The 17,081-nt window shown below is 37.7% G+C and overlaps 1 protein-coding gene and 1 pseudogene across 1 annotated transcript; both read right to left on the reverse strand.

Annotated features, from left to right (window-relative positions):
- Positions 1 to 711: 711 nt before the first annotated feature.
- LOC120773497 lies at positions 712 to 12,810 on the reverse strand (annotated as a pseudogene).
- On the reverse strand, positions 8,569 to 10,460 carry LOC120773498 (odorant receptor 7a-like). The gene is made up of 3 exons (XM_040102440.1): positions 9,736 to 10,460; positions 9,322 to 9,679; positions 8,569 to 9,249 (listed from the first exon to the last, which is right to left on the reverse strand). Exons 1-3 carry the CDS (start codon positions 10,395 to 10,397, stop codon positions 9,169 to 9,171), a joined length of 1,101 nt encoding a protein of 366 aa, XP_039958374.1. The 5' UTR covers positions 10,398 to 10,460; the 3' UTR covers positions 8,569 to 9,168.
- Positions 12,811 to 17,081: the final 4,271 nt, after the last annotated feature.

Below are 17,081 nucleotides of genomic sequence, written 5' to 3' on the forward strand. Positions count from 1 at the left end.
CTGGAACCAGAACTTGTTTTGAATGACCTTTACGGAGTGATCTACGACGTCGTTTAAATTCACACCATACCTGTGATAAATATCGGTCCTTGATGACGCTATATCGCCAATAATTTAATGAAGTTCATATTGCATCTGTCATTCCATTTTCGGTCCAGATGAATATTTTAAATTACTGCAAACAGCACAAATAGCACGCGGATGTCAAAACGTTCGGAGTATGCCCATCAAATATGTCAAAATTTACGACAAAGTTGTGAGTTGCACTGATCACTTGGTTCACCAACTGCCAGTATATGACCGGTTGTAGATTTCTTCCGGTCAACAATTGGGTGTTTGTGTGCAATAATGTTCGATTTCCTCCGTATTGTAAGTTCTAACAGATCCACTCTCTGATTGATATCGCTTCGTAAAACCATATCCACCATCAATACCATGGTGTGTAGAGAAACTTGAATTTGAAAACGCTGAAAACTGCGGTAACAGTCTCGCCAAAAGCAAAACCAAAGATGCATTAAAAAAGAAATTAAACAGTTCCGAGTTTTCGGAAAGATAAACTTATGCATTTTCTGATTATTTTATTCTTCAAAGTGTTAAATAACGATAATATCAAGCTTAAATTAAGTAATATCAAATTAATAAAACTACAATAACTTCAGCTTAAACAACACTTAAATTAAAATTAATTAAAATTTTTATATCTTCGATTCCTTATTCGAATTCATGCTTCACATTCTCTCCAACGCCCATTCGGTTATATAAGAATTATAAGGTATATAAAGAAAATGAGAATTTGGCGATCTTGGAAGGAAAAGCAAATGAAATTATTTCTCTCTTATAAATTTGTGAGAGTGTATTGTCCACTCTCAACTAACGACTTACCGACAAAAAAGTGCCCAAATCAATTTTAAAAAACTTAACAGCTACAAAAGAGATTTCCTTCTGAGCGCGATGCAAAACATAGATCAACACACGACGCGAACGTCTATCCATATTCCACCAATTGCAATGGAAGATCGCATTAGGCAACTTTACGCTTTCCGCTTCGAGCATCGATGCCTGATAGCAAGTGAGTGAGGTTTGCATCAACAAGCAACCGTAATAGATAATCGTAATTGCCCGATGATTCGCGTCGGCAAATAAAAAAAGGTTGAGCATGCAAACACAGAGTATGGCGGCAGCTATTGTGAGCTGTATAAAGATGGTTATCGAGATCACAGAGCCAACAGCCCTGGAGATTCTGTTGGTGAATGGAGAAATTACAAATTCATGCACGATCACCAAGCTTAGCAAGCACATGAAGGTAATTCTTACTCGCAATAATCCCTTCGATATGAGCGTACGCAATCAATTAGTTCCTGATAATTTTCCTCGTCGGTGAATTCCGGATTCTCGCCCAGTCTGCTGATACGTTCCGCAAGCAGCGCAATATGTGTACGTAAGGCTTTGATGTAAACAGCCGGATATACATCGTTCATGCATTGAATGATCAGCAAAAAGTATCAATAAACCACCTCGATGAGAAAATGAAGCCAAAAGTGTATGAACGGATGTGGAATCCAGTCAAGAAGTGGCAACCATATGTTTAGCGGTTGAGTGTGCGTAAAAACTGATGTTAGCCAAGAAACGGTGCAGTAAGCGAAATAATAGGTTGTCAAAAAATGCTTGCGGTATTTTTATTGATTTTTTTTTTTTTTATTGAAATTGAAATGAATTTTTGATGACTCATGCCCAGCTCTTGACCGATGCTACGGCTGCTACTATGCCGGTCTCTTTCGACCAATTCGGCGATTTTATCGCAATTTTCGACGACAGGCCTTCCGGAGCGTGGCGCATCTTCGACCACCTCTACACCAGAACAAAAACGTTGAAACCATCGTTGTGCGGTGGAAATGGAAACTGTATCGGGTCCATAAACTGCACAAATTTTATTGGCGGCTTGAGATGCATTTTTGCCTTTATCGTAGTAGTACTGTAAAATATGCCGTATTTTCTCTTTATTTTGCTCCATGTTTGCGACGCTATAACTCACGAACAACTTAAAAGAAACAACAATCAATCAAACACGTGTTAGCGTGAAATGTGCTTTCCAAAAAGGTATAGCATGACCCGATCCGACGAATAGAACTAGAACTACGCGCTTTCAGCGCCAACTAGCGAAAATACCAAAAGACTTTTTTGACAACCCATTATAAAGCGAGAAGAGTTACGAATAAGTGTGCTGATTGGATAACGTGTTCCCTTCTTGCGAAACGTCCCTGTGGATTCTGATAGCGTCCATCCAAACTTTTGAAAATCGGTTCGACACTTCGTAGACGATATATGTACAATACTACAACGAACGTCTTTAGCGGCAGATTTGAGTGTTGCTTGTAGAGTAGTAAGTATAACGGTCAGAGATGAATTTTGCGTAACTTGCATGAAGCCAACAACGAAAACCAGAGGGCTCGCAAGCAGACAAATCCAGCAGATCGCCATTTGCAATAAGGAAAAGAAACCATAGGGTTTCAATGGTTTCACGCCAATTAGTGCCCAGCACCGAAACAGCAACTGAAACGATTCATTTGTCTCGAATTCTTTACTACCACGTCCATAATATAAGTCGAAGAAAGAACGCATATTCCTCGAAAGTTTTGAGCTGCAATCACCACAAAAAAAGGATAAAAGAATCGTTTTACAAATATTTTGAAATAAATACAGTTATTTATAAATAGGACGAAGAGAAGTAATGGAAAAATATGATTATCAATTATTGAAATCGCCCTAATCCGAACATTGTTCTTAAATCATCGATTAGTGGAAAACGAATTGGGAGGTTGCCGTTTGTAGTCGCGATTCCACAGTATATTGACGATTTAATATGTCCGTAAAACTAGATTTCATTAAATTGAAATCGATAACCTCGCTAGGTCGTCAACCATTTTCGTCTCAACCATTAGTTCATTCATAGGTTTTGTACGGCTTAGAAGAAAGAACCCCCTCAAGAGTGACAAGCTGGAGCAAGGGCGTACGCAAAAGAGTCTGGATATCATTTCATAAGCGCTCTGTTCATTTGCAACAAAGTTTGTTCAGTTGCAGTAAGGAAGGGCTATCTTCGAATGTAACCAACCTTGCAAATTGCCAAGACCAAAGTCAGGGACATATCGTAAAGTCAACCAGAGGTTCGGTATTATGGATATATACATACTTATATGACTAATGACCGCCATATTAGGCATACGATACTTATGTTATAGTAACGAAAATAATTATATTATATTTTGGGTATTTAGAAATTTGGGTAATAAAGGAATTATAGTACATCCAATATTATACGATGAGTTAATTTTGATGATAATTTGATAATCTCATATTCGTATATAGGAGATAGTATTGACCGTCCCGTTTTTAATTCTTGGATAGTCAAACAAATCTTTTAGTATTGCTAACCAAACTTCAACATATTGTTTTTTTTTTTATAATTAACCTTAATGAAACAAATATGTACCGTTTCAGTCGACCACTTTTTGCCATTTTTCAGCTAGAGACATTATTCCATCAGTGTAAAACTTTTCTGGCTTCTCAGCGAAAAAATGCAGCAAGTGCCTTTCATAGGCTTCTCTTGAAGCCAACTTTACTCCATTAAGGGAATTCAGCATTGACCGAAACAAATGGTAGTTCGATGGCGGAAGGTCAGGGCTATATGGTGGATGCATCAAAACTTCCCGAGTAATCACAGATGTGTGTGGTCTAGCGTTGTTCTTGCTAATGATCAGTTCTGGCCGTTTTTTCGATTGCTTGCTTCAATCTCATCAGTTTTTGAAAGTAAAATGTCTTTTGTTGAACTTCGTCACGCTTAAACCATGATCTTTTTCGCATATTATTATCTTATTTAATCCACTTTTCGTCTCCTATTACCATTCGCTTCAGAAATGGTTCGATTTCATTTCGTTTCAGCAAATAATCGCAGATGTTAATTCGGTCCAATTTTTCAGAGAAATTCATTAATGTATATACATCGAGCTTCTTTATGTAGCCAGCCTTTTTTAAATGGTTCAAAACCGTTTGATGATGAATGTTAAGTCCTTAGCGATGTTATGGCTACTTATATGACGATCCTGATCAATATTTTCCTTAATTTCATCGACTTTAGGTCGACCATAACGAGGTGCATTTTTCTCATCGAAATTTCCAGAACGGAAGCGAGCGTACCATTGTTGCACAACATCGTCTCCATAAACTTCACAAATTTCATTGCTGGCTTGCGTAGCATTCTTCCCTTTTTATACAAATGTTTCAAAATATAGCGAATTTCTTCATTATTTTTACTCATTTTTGAACAGCTGCACTCGTTAAAATTTTTCCGAATTTAATTCTTTTTTTTTTGTTAAATAAAGCTTCAAATCTCACCTTTCCAACACTATATGGTATGACACAATGTATGACACAATGTGATTATTCTCTTAATTTCCAAGAAAAACGCTTAACGAAATATTTGGCTTATTTTCTGTTTCTTTATTTCATCAGAATGCTTGAAATAGTTCTGTTCGATTTTCTTACATCAAAAAATGTTGCCAGAAGGCTCGTATATTTAAATTAGGTTGCCACAGCTACTCCCTTCCCAGTGATTAAATCACGATTTAGAATTGTCTGCAAATGTTACATTTCTTTTTTTATAGGTTCGCAGCGGTGTATTTGGTAACTCGTCACTTCTGGGAAAGAATGCTGGTTTTAATCTTTCCACAGATATGTTGTGTATTGCGTTGTTAATTTTAATTGCATAGAGTCTGTCTGAAATGCGTTCCACAACTTCGAACGGACCCGTGTAAGGAAGCTCTAGTGGTTTTCTCACATGATCCGAGCGGATGAACACATGACTACAATAGTGTAGATTTTTATTGATGAAAAATCGTGTTGAATTCAATGGTGTACCGGTGAACTTGGTTTTAGCTGCTGTATGTACTCACGAAACTTGGATATGAACTCCTGTGGATTATACGATCCATCCCCGTTATCAAAAAAATTCGCCGGGTAAACGAGATTAGTGCCATACAGCATTTCTGCTGGGGATGCTCCAATGTCTTCTTTATGGGAACAATGCGCAGTCCTAACATCACTGTTGGAAGGAGAAGTGGCCATGGAGTTTGTTGATTGCACACTGAGTGAGAAGCTTTTAGCGTACGATGCCATCTCTCAATCATGCCGTTGGACGCCGGATGGTAAGCTGATGTACGTATCTTATGTGCGCCAACCATTTTGTCAATGCTTGCTGGAATATTGCGGGCTCAAACTGGGAGGCCTGATCTGTTGTTATGGTCTTCAAGGGAACCGAAACGTGAGATCCATGCTGAATAAAGCTTGTCGTTATCGTGTTGGCCGAAATATCTTTTAACGGAACTAGTTCGGGCCAACGTGTGAATCTGTCAATCATGGTTAAACAATATCTGTATCCCTCATGCTCTGGAAGAATGATAATATCAAGGTGGACATGGTCGAAACGTTGATCAGTTTGTTTGAACGGCTTAGGCGCTAGATGATTGTGCTTTTGTATTTTTGATCGTTGGCAACTGATACAAGAGCGAACCATTTCTATTACGTCCTTATTCATTGACATCCAAATGTATTTGCTTCTAATTTGTTTTAAAGTTGATCTTGTACCAGGGTGTGAGAAATTGTGAATGTGTTGAAATACTTTGTTACGAAGCTTAACTGGAACGTACGGCCAAACCATTGCATTTGATGTATCGCAGTATATTGTATTGCCAGATGGAAGTTTTAGCTTCTGTAAATTTAAACTAGTGTTATTGTTTATGACAATTTGCTGTAACTCTGAATCTCTCTGCTGTTCTTCTTCTATTTCATCCATTGTGACTACTATGGGCATATCAATTTGGCATACTCTGGAGAGTGCGTCTGCTACCTCATTATTTTTACCAGACAGAAAAACGATTTGCGTTGAAAATTGTGCAATATAATTTAAATGCCTTACCTGCCGTGGTGACGCTTTGTCTGCTTTTTGACGGAATGCATACGTTAAAGGCTTATGATCGGTGCGAATGACGAATTTGCGACCATCAAGTATTGGACGAAAATGTTTAATGGCTAAGTATATTGCCAAAAGCTCACGGTCATACGCAGAGTAATTCTTTTGCGCATTTTTTAAGCTTGGTTGAGAAGAATGCGATTGGCTTCCATTCCCCATTCACTTGTTGTTCCAGGTGTGCTCCAGCTGCAGTCTCCGACGCATCTGTTGTTAATGCAAACGGCGCATTTGGTACCGGAAAAATTTAACAATGTTTGTGTGGCCAAACTGGCTCTGCTGCAGTCGCTGAATGCCTTTTCAAACTCTGCATCCCAATCGATTTTTTCGTTTGTCATTTTTTGAGTCTTTGAAAAGGTTGTGTAGAGGAATGCTTGAATTTGTGCGGCGTTAGGAATATGTTTCCTGTAGAAATTTAGCATCATTCCTAGAAACCGGCGGAGTTCAACAATTGTATTCGGCTTTGGATATTGACAGATTGCTTCTACTCTTTCTTTCGGTGGCTGTATACCTTCCGCTGAGATGTGGTATCTAGGAAGTTTAGCTCGCTAACGCCAAAACTCACACTTGGATAAAAGTTGATACATAGTTTTGCCTCTTTTAAGTTTCTGCAGCACCAACTGGACATGCTTGTGATGTTCTTTTTCATTTTCTGAAAATATGAGAATATCATCTAGGTAACAGAAAACAAAGTCGATATTTCTGAATGTGATGTCTATGTATCTTTGGAACGTTTGAGTGGCATTTTTTAGCCCAAATGGCATAACGACAAACTCAAAAAGTCCAATTGGCGTACGCACTGCTGTTTTCGCTATATCTTTTTCACACATGCGTATATTGTAATAAGCTTTTTTTATATCAATTTTGGAAAAAACTGCTTTACCATGTAAGCAGTCGACTATGCTATCGAGGTGCGGTATCGGATAGCTATCTGGTTGCGTGTGGGCGTTTAGGGAGCGATAGTCACCGCAGGCTCGCCATCCCCCAGTTTTCTTTTTCACTAAGTGAACTGGGCTTGCCCATGGACTGCTTGATGTACGAATTATACCTAGTTGCAACAGTTCATTGAATTCGCTTTTGATGACGTTTAGTTTTTCTCCGGAGTAACGGCGAGTATGGCTCTGCAATAGGTCGGCAATCTGTTACAGTTTGGTGATTGACGTCCATTGACGTTATTAAGAGAATGATATTAGGCGTTGTCAACTCAACATGCTGCTTAATGAGGTCTTGAGAGATTTAGATGAGGGGCTTATTGTTGATATGCTGTGCATTTCCAGCCTGCCGAACTGTTCCTTTTGTGGTAGGGTTGTTTGTAGAATCAGCCAGACACTTTGCTCTGAGGTCTATCAGAAGGCCAAAGTGTACCAGAAAGTCTAACTCCTATGATAGGTGATTTTACGTTCCTTCAATACAAGGTTCCATGTGAAACTCCTCCGTAAGCCCAAACTTAGTGACAGATTTCTGGTACCAAAAGTTTGAATGGTTTGAGCCATTTGCTGCAAAAAGCTGAAGGCTATCAGGAGTAAGTGTTGAGTGTTTATGAATGATGTTCAGTGGTACAATCGAGCTGACAGAACCGGAGTCAATTAAAAAGTTAAGATTGTTTTTGCTATCAAAAATGTGCAGTCTTCGTTCTTTGATGCTGATGTCTTGTTCTACGCTGCCATCAGTTGCATCGATAGACGGCAGCGGGATTAGTTTCCCTGCGTGCCTTCGGTAGGTTTGTTGAATTCGCATGGCGCTTGACATTTCCTCGATGCTGCACCAAATCGAATATGGTAGTAACATACTTTTGCGTTTTCACGTAGTCGACTTCTGCTTCGTTCGCCGCCGCGTTCAGCGCTTGAACTACGGCATTGGTTCATTGTTGCAGCCATGTTGACTGATATTTCGCTTAGTTTTTGAATAATTTGGTTAAAGGAGGTTTCCAACGCCAATAGTCGTGCTTCAAAGGTGTTTTGCTTGGATATGTTTAGAGCTGAACAATTGGCTTCGTTGTCTTGCGGAATGGTTGTAGATGCGACTATGTATGAGGGGTGAATTATCTACGATTCGATCCGGCTACCTCGGCGAGGTTACTTTCCAAGTCTGTAGACTTTGCACGCTGGAAACAAATATGCAACGAACGTTGTTGGGCATTCGCTGCAACCACAATGTTGACAGAGCTTCATTAGAGACGTTATTGCCGAGCCAGATCACGCATTTCCCTCCAACAGTTGACTGGGTTTTCTTATTGAAAAGTTCTATTCCTGTTAAGAAGTTTCATCAGCACAACTTCTCCTTGGACTCACTGAAACGAGCAATTAGTTCATGCTTCAATTTGTCATACTTGCTTGTGTCCGGTGGGTTTCTTGCAACATCTGAGACTTGGCGTAGGGTTTCTGCATCAAAGTGCCGTAATTACGGTGTAATATTTTGAGACATCAGATGTGATGCGATTTATGTGCAACAAGCCGTCTATTTGCGTGAACCACAGGTCTGGGTCCGATGGCAAAAACTGGGGTAGTCTAATGACACCGATTGCTTCTATCGCGTTGTGTTGGCCCCCTTCTCTAGTGCCCGCTTCTGCCTGTGTTTGCTGTGCTGACCAGGTTGCGTCCGATTTCGGTGTGCCTTCATCTTTGTTAGGTGAATTCAGTAGTGGCATCGCGATGCAAGAATATGCTGATTGTAATTGATGTATACAAGTTGGGGTCACCAATTATGTGGTGCTCGAGTCCACACTTCTGTGTTTTTTCTATTTATTATCTTAATTTCCAAGAAAAACGCTTAACGAAATATTTGGCTTCTTTTCTGTTTCTTTATTTCATCAGAATGCTTGAAATAGTTCTGTTCGATTTTCTTACATCAAAAAATGTTGCCAGAAGGCTCGTATATTTAAATTAGGTTGCCACAGATATACGACTGCAACGACATCTATTGATAAAATACGAAAAGACTTTTTGGACTACCCAAGATTGTCGGAGGTCTATAGTTTAAAAACATTGCTTTAAAGGCCACTACACATTAAAAAATAAATACATATACATATGCATTTTCTAGATCTATTTTATTGGAGCTACTTAAGTGTTGCATTTAAGTGCAATAATATTAGTTAATATATTCAATCAGTGACAGCAAACATTGTGAATTCAACTATCCGGTAATAACTATTCGAAGCGTTCCTTCAATTTCTCCCCAAATCCCATATCATTTATGAATGTGTACAGTGTAAACGAGAATTTGGCAATCTGTAATGAAAGAAGAATATGTTCGAAAAAGCGCTCCACCAAAAATGTTTACCCAGATGTTATGTTACGAACCGATAAATTGGTGCTCAAATTGATTCTAAATAGTTTAATTCCAGTGAAAGTTATTTCCGTCTGTGCGTGATGCAGGAAATAGATGATGAGCTTGCGAAAGCGTTTATCTAAATGCGGCCAATTGCAATGAAAGATCGCGTCCGGCAACTTAGCGCAATCCGCCTCGAGCATTGATGCCTGATAGCAGCTGGGTACAGTTTGCATCAAAACAACCAGATAGTATACAATCGTGATAACCTTGTGAATCGGATCGGCGAATATGAATATGTTAAGCATGCAAACGCATAAAATGGCCGCGGCGATTGTGAGTTGCAGAAAAATGGTCAGCGAGAGAATCGAACCAACGATGTCCGCCACCCTTGCAAATAAAAGAGAATTATACATACAGCTCAAACGACACGTGAAATCACTCACTGCAATATCTGCTGATGTGATGCTATACAAGCGACTAATTCCCGAAAATTCTGCTCGTCATTAAAGTCGGAGTTTGTGCCTAAACGACTGACGCGGCCCGTCAACAGCTTAATGTGGGTGCGTAAGGCACGTATATAAGTCGCCGGAAAGGTATCACTCGTCACATTGGTTTGCAGTAAGAAATGTATAATAACCACTTCGAAAATAAAGTGTAAACCGTGTCGTAGGGGCTGATACGGTATCCAATCGATAAAAGGAAGCCAATATGTTTCTTGGTTGAGCGCAAAGAACGAAACTAACCAACTGATTGCGCCGTACATGGCATAGAAAATAGAGTATGTAAAAAATAGACTTCTGCAAGCCTTTTCGCAATCTTTGATTTCCAAGCGTTCCTCTTCTCTTACATAAAATTTATCCAAATTTTCGAAAATCTCTTCGACACTACGCAAACGCTTAAAGTTTATGGCAATTACTAGCGCCCTGAATGGTAATAATAGAACATTAAGCGATGCTTGGAAATTGGTCAGTGTTGCAGTCATCGATGAATTGTCCATGGTATTTAATATACCAACACCAAACGATATCGGACTTAGTGAGAGCACAAACCAGCTGAAAACCATGTGTAACAGATTTAAGAATTTATACGGACGCAATAGCTTCATGCCAGTTAGCTCCCAACTTCGAATTAACCACGTAAACGAATCGTTCGTTTTGATTTCTGGGTTGCGGAGGGCTTCTTCATTTTCAATTACTCTGATTAAAGCTGAAACTTTCGTAGAGAAATATAATTAAGAAAAAAGTGTTATTTAATAAAGAAAAAACATTCGCTAATTCATTGTTCAAAGGAGATTTTACTTATCCGTTCTTTATAGGTATTTACTAATTAGTATAAGACTTAGCCAAGCATCGGTAAAATAATTGTTGAGTAGTTCTGTTTTTCCTTCTCAAAGTTTGGGCTTTAATTTTACCAGGCAAACGGGAAACCTACCTTCGAATGAGTTAGGATTTTAAACTAAGTCGTAGCAGAAAAGCACTCGATGCTTAGAGATTTCCAAGAAAAAATATTAACTTCGGTTGCACCGAAGCTATTATACCCTTCAGAAATGCAAAAGGTTCGTACAAGAACTTAATTCCGATAGTTCAGTTTGTATGAGAGCTATATGCTATAGTGGTCTGACGGTGAACAGGAGGTGAAGTAATGTGCAAAATTTCAGATCGATATCTTTAAAACTGAGAGACTTCGGGTATACACAGACACGCTTATCATTTGATATATATTTTATAACATCTCCGGCGTTTCCTTCTTGGTTTTACAAACATCCCGACCAATAAGATTAATAGTCAAATTTAATTCACCATTTTGTGTAGTCTTCTCTTATAATTAAGAGGGAGTCATGTGATATGTCCAAACTTACTTCAAAACTTTGGTCTTATGTTTGAACTGAGCATAACAGATCTAACCACAACTCCGCATAACCGCTTGAAATTTCAAGAAAAGCAAATACAAACCAGAAAGAACTAGGTTAGTCTAAAGTAGAGTTAACAAAGCTCAGCAAAGGCAAAGGATTATATTGTGAATCTGTTCTCGGGAAAACCATTGCGCTTGGCTACCTACCATCGACCTCTACCTAACCATATTGTGAAGAAGAACATCTTATTATACCATTTCCCAAACAATAAAATCTATATAGTCGGTATAGACCCGAAAATTTATACGTCCAAAAACTTTCAGAACTCCTCGAAATTATTAGAGGAATATTTTCTGCTGCTGAAACCTTTGCGAACTAATAATAAATTATAATAAGACTATCCAACCCCTAATCGGTTTGAAAATTTGGTTTCATTTAAATTAAAACGAATATCGACGAGCAAGATGTTTCTATCCGCCTTCTTTTAGACAATTTCAACAATTTATAATTCAAAAGGTATTATTTGGAACATAGACCAGTTAAAATATACTAAGTATTTTGTCTTTTAATATTCCGTATTTGGTAACACTAGTGTTGGAATCTTGCAACTTACAATTTTATCGTAAAGTCGAGAAAAAACGATAGCGGTGCTTCGAAACACGTTTAAGACATCGTAACAGGTGATGAAACGGGAATTTATGCCAATGAGACCAAAGCTTGGAAGAAATCAGAAAACCAACCGCCGAAGACGAATCACTCATCACCGCTACATTGCGACCCCTTTTACATCGACAGAACCAAATGCATTTTTAAGCACTCAAAACATCAATCTGACGAGTTATCCAATGTATAGTCTTGACTTAGCACGGAAGGACTTCCTTTCCGTACGAGTAAAATAAGCTAAGATGTGAACGTTTTACGACACCTGAAGAGGCGGTTGACACTTTCAAAAGGCACATTTTGGAAATAAAAAAGTGCTTCAACAATTGGATCAAACGATTGCAGCAGTATAAAGATCTAAACGGAGAATATTTTGAAAGGCAATGAAGCTATTTTCGATTCTTAATATGTCTTCTTTTTGTTCTCTGATCCCGAAATATAAAAGGAAGGCCTTGTATCAATAAAACCTAAAAACCTTAAACGCATTTTTTCCTAACCGATCGACTTGACATTTTCGCACGTAAGAATAATCAGCAGCGAATAGACTAGCCCTATGATCACAACCTGTATTCTTCTTTAATAGCAATATTTTTTTTTTGGATTTGAGATTATTAACAGAAAAATCTTTCTCCCTGCTAGAGGGGAGAACCTTCTTTCGGAGGTTCTCCTTTAGATCCGCTATGGGATCAAGGGAATTCACAATATTTCAAAATAAATCGCCGATTATTAAAGTTTACTAAATTCGGTATATCAAATTAAATTGCTCTTCACAAAATCACAAAAAACGCGATTTTTCTGTCTTGCTAGTGGACACAACCACTTAATGGATGTAATCGGATTAATCTTGTCTTCAGCACATTAAGAAGGTTTCTGGTTCTTTTACGACGAGAATTTGGAATATTTTCAAACTTATTTTGAATTTTCACAAATCATCAGCCTGTGGTTTATATACAAATTCTCACTAATAATAAATTTCACTACGAAATTACTTGAGGAAACGTCTAAACAGCTTGACTCCAACAATCTTCTGACATTTCGTTCTCATTTCATATGCCCTTATAAATGATTGGCCCGATTTAATAGACCAAAAGTGCGCCAAGTAATACTGCTATGACAGGACTATAATTAAATTCTATTTGTATGTAACACCGGGATATAATTGCGAAATTTTAATAAATATTTATCCAAATGGTAGAAGAGGGTAAAGCATGCAAGTGGAATATGCTTTAATGAAAATTATTTATTTATTATTAGAAATGTCATATCATTTCACGTACTGTTGATATAATTTTTAATGTTCAAATTCAATAAAAGTTATTTGAATACCTCAAACCCCTCGGATAAACCAACTTTGAAATATAACACATCACAATATAAAAGTACACATTATCTATTTCGTCATATTACTTATTTCATCAATTTTAAATTTACTAACCTGAACTGAGAATGTGATCGCTTCCTTGAACTGTATAAACCTGTAATAAAAAGCGTGTACTCTATTAAAAAGATAATAAAGGTTATGGATAAATTAAATTTAATAAACTGCAGATATAAGTAATTGGTAAAATACGCACAAAGGTAAGTAAGCATCCCAGCAAGAAAAAGGAGAAGCTTTCCTCCTTAGGAACAATATAATAGGTTGTCAAAAAAGTCTTGCGGTATATTCGCTAGTTGGCGCTGAAAGCGCGCAGTTCTAGTTTTATTCGTCGCATCGGGTCATGCTATACCTTTTTAGAAAGCTCATTTCACGCACTAACTAACACGTGTTTGATTGATTGTCGTTTCTTTTAAGTCGTTCGTGAGTTATAGCGAGCGTCGCAAACATGGAGCAAAATAAAGAGAAAATACGGCATATTTTACAGTACTACTACGATAAAGGCAAAAATGCATCTCAAGCCGCCAATAAAATTTGTGCAGTTTATGGATCCGATACAGTTTCCATTTCCACCGCCCAACGATGGTTTCAACGTTTTCGTTCTGGTGTAGAGGTGGTCGAAATGAGCCACGCTCCGGAAGGCCTGTCGTCGAAAATTGCGATAAAATCGCTGAATTGGCGGAAAAGAGACCAGCATGGTAACAGCCGTAGCATCAGTCAAGAGCTGGGCATAAGTCATCAAAAATTCATTGCAATTTCAGTAAAAAAACAAAAAATTCAATAAAAATACTGCAAGACTTTTTTCATTATAATAATGTGTAAATAGTTAGACTTTATAATTTATATTTTGCGTCAAAATCCATTCGTCGAAATATTTTTTCTAGGTTGGTGGAACTGTCAATGCCGTCTGTGCCAAATGTCACATCAAACTATTCATTAGTATTTAGCATAAGCTGTCTTTCTGAAGTTCATAAAGTGCATTTGGCAATTTTCATTATTGAAATTATTCAATTAAGAAGTTCCTTAAAATTTTGTGTGTGGAATTAAATTTCTGGTACTAAGAATATTAGAAAAGACCTTCTTTGTCCCGAACAAGCACTTTATGTACATTTTATGTTATGTTGAAATTTATCTTCAATTGGAGAAGTGTGGTCCAATCCGAATTCCTTTCGACCGGCCATGTCCACAAGGAATACTCTTTGAGTGTTATGCGAGGTCTACTCTTGGTTTTTGCACCACGATGATGCAACGTCGCATACTGCATTGATTCTTCTTGAATTTTTCGCAAATATTTTACCAATATCGTGGCACAAACACCGCATTCGACTGATTTAGCTCCATCTAACTTCTGGCTATTCACCAAACACGAACGACCGCTCCGGGGCAACTGTTTAAGTCAGTTGAAGACATTGAACGTGAATCCGTACGCGCATTGAACGCAAATCCGAAAATTACAGCTGAAACAATTGTTTCGAGGAATGGAAAAACGTTGGCAAAAGTAAATTGTGGCTGAGCTAGATTACTTTCAAGAGGAGGACATAGCTTTTAATGAATAAATTAAGAAATTTAAAATTTTGAACAAAGTCTTTCTATTATAGTATATAAGACGGACTACACTGTCAAAAACTTAGCCTAACTTCACTTACATTACTCACCTCAGAAAATAAAGACCCCATATCAAATTTTTCTAACGGGTTTCTTAAATATTTTGGTTTTTAACATTATTGCTATTACATAGCAAAATTCCCCATATCTTTTTATGTTCGGGATAAAGTCAAGTGGAATATCGAATATAACTATTATACAATACAAGTAGTTATATTGGCGGCAGGGTTAGTTCTGTACCGATTTCATATTACCAATTCGAAAAACGAACAGTCGATTACATTTTACATAGTATGTATATTTGTTTGTTTGACTTGGATAGGCTCCGAAACCACTTTGATGGTAGCGGAATGCCAAAAGAAATGTGCATGCAAAGATGAAAGCAAAGTTGCTCGGAGTATCATCAAGGAACACACAAAGTATCCGTTGTCACTAACGTTCAGTAGTTGGAGGAAGCTGGCATTGCAAAACACTACCCTCAAACTGCTAGGAACTTCTTAATTTCACCCGATTTCAGAGCACATACGGTACAAGCCACAATTATGGAAGAAAAATATTACGTAACGTCTACTATTTTTCAAAGAGTATAACTACCGTAAAAAAGAATTTTTATACTCTTGCAACCAGTTGCTACAGAGTATTATAGTTTTATTCACCTAACGGTTGTACATATCACCTAAAACTAATGGAGATAGATATATATGTACATATATATATAAATGATCAGGAAGACGAAAAAATTTTAAATCCGGTTGACGGTTTGTCTGTCCGTCCGTCCGTGCAAGCTTTAACTTGAGTAAAGAAGAAGATAAAAAAACTCGAGTTCGTGATGGGCGTAATCGGACCATTGCCACGCCCACAAATCGCCATTAACCGAAAACGCATAAAGTGCCATAACTAAGCACTAAATTTAGATATGAAGCTGTAATTGGGCATAGAGGATCGCAGTGGCAAGGGGCATCTGTGGAAACAAATTTTTGAAAAAGTAGTCCCTTTACCAAGTGTGATGTACATAAGCCACTGAAGCAACAACAACCCAATTTGCTGAGTAAAAATCTTATAAAAACTCCTGCTGAAGGTGTGAAAATGGATGAAATCGGCGGATAAACCCGCTCCCTCCCCATATAATGGTACTGCTAAAAACTAGTAAAATCGCGATAAATCAATAACTAAATACGTCTGAGACATTAAATTTTACCACCGAGATGCTATGGGGGAACCTTATGAGAGCTGGTGTGAAAATTGGACGATGAGCGTGGAACCGCCCACTTTTTTGTGAAAACCCATATCTCGGGACCCGACCAACCGATTTCAACAAAACTTAGTGGGTAGCAGTTTCCTTACATTATTATGTCACAGTGTGAAAATGAGCGAAATCGGACTAAAATCACGCCTACTTTTCATGTAGCACAATTTTAAATTCCACTTGATTCGTTCCCAGGACACAAATCTAGAAGGAATTAATTTATCGTGATAAAACTTTGCATCTTTAGTGTTGGCCACTTTATGACCAAAAACTGATAAAATCCAATAAAACCTATTCAAGACTCTAGGTACCGAATATTTGGACCCGGTACCTATGGTACCTTAATATACAGATTTTCGAACTTCCGAGTAACTTTGTACAGCATATATCGGCCAATATGTGTGTTATCCCAATAAAAATAAAAGAGCGTATTTTATTCGTAAAAGTGGATCTTTGTGCCTAAAATAGATAAATCGACAAGTTTTTCCCACGAAAACACGTTTTCGTTGTCGGTCCGAACATAGTATAAAAGTATGCTTTTTCTATTTCATCATTCATTATTTATTTCATCGATTTTAAAATTAGTGGCCTGAACTGAGGATGTGGTTACTACCTTGAACTTGAAATATGTGCCATATTAAAAAGTTAATAATTGTTGTGGATAAACTAATTTTCTTAATATTGTGACAACACGTGGGCAATTAATTTAATAAATCGCAAATATATGTACATACATAAGTAATTGGCAAAATACGCACAACGAAGGAGTAGCGGTAAACAAGCATTCCAGCAAGAAAGGGGAGAAGCTTCCTCCTTAAGGGGTCAGTAGGGTAATCTGGCCTGTTTTTTGGTATTTCTTTTTCATAGAAATTTTTATTCTACAATAGAACTTTTTCACATATCATGAGATATAGATGGAGTATATAAACAATTTTTTTTTCGGAATTTTTTGATAACATCAGTCAGAGAAATGGCTGGGTGAATGAGATGCGTTTCACTGGCGGACACGATTTCTCATGTTTGGATCATCTGAAACACAAAAACCCAACTT

The sequence above is a fragment of the Bactrocera tryoni genome, chromosome 4 (genome assembly GCF_016617805.1).
Source record: "Bactrocera tryoni isolate S06 chromosome 4, CSIRO_BtryS06_freeze2, whole genome shotgun sequence".
In the NCBI taxonomy this organism is placed as follows: domain Eukaryota; kingdom Metazoa; phylum Arthropoda; class Insecta; order Diptera; family Tephritidae; genus Bactrocera; species Bactrocera tryoni.

Coding starts and splice junctions, on each gene's coding strand:
- LOC120773498 (XM_040102440.1), bottom strand. CDS start 10,397: ATGAAGCTATTGCGTCCGTATAAATTCTTAAATCTGTTACACATGGTT. Junction 9,680..9,735: donor TCACATCAGCAGATATTGCA/GTGAGTGATTTC, acceptor TTTATTTGCAAG/GGTGGCGGACATCGTTGGTT. Junction 9,250..9,321: donor ATTTGAGCACCAATTTATCG/GTTCGTAACATA, acceptor CTTTCATTACAG/ATTGCCAAATTCTCGTTTAC.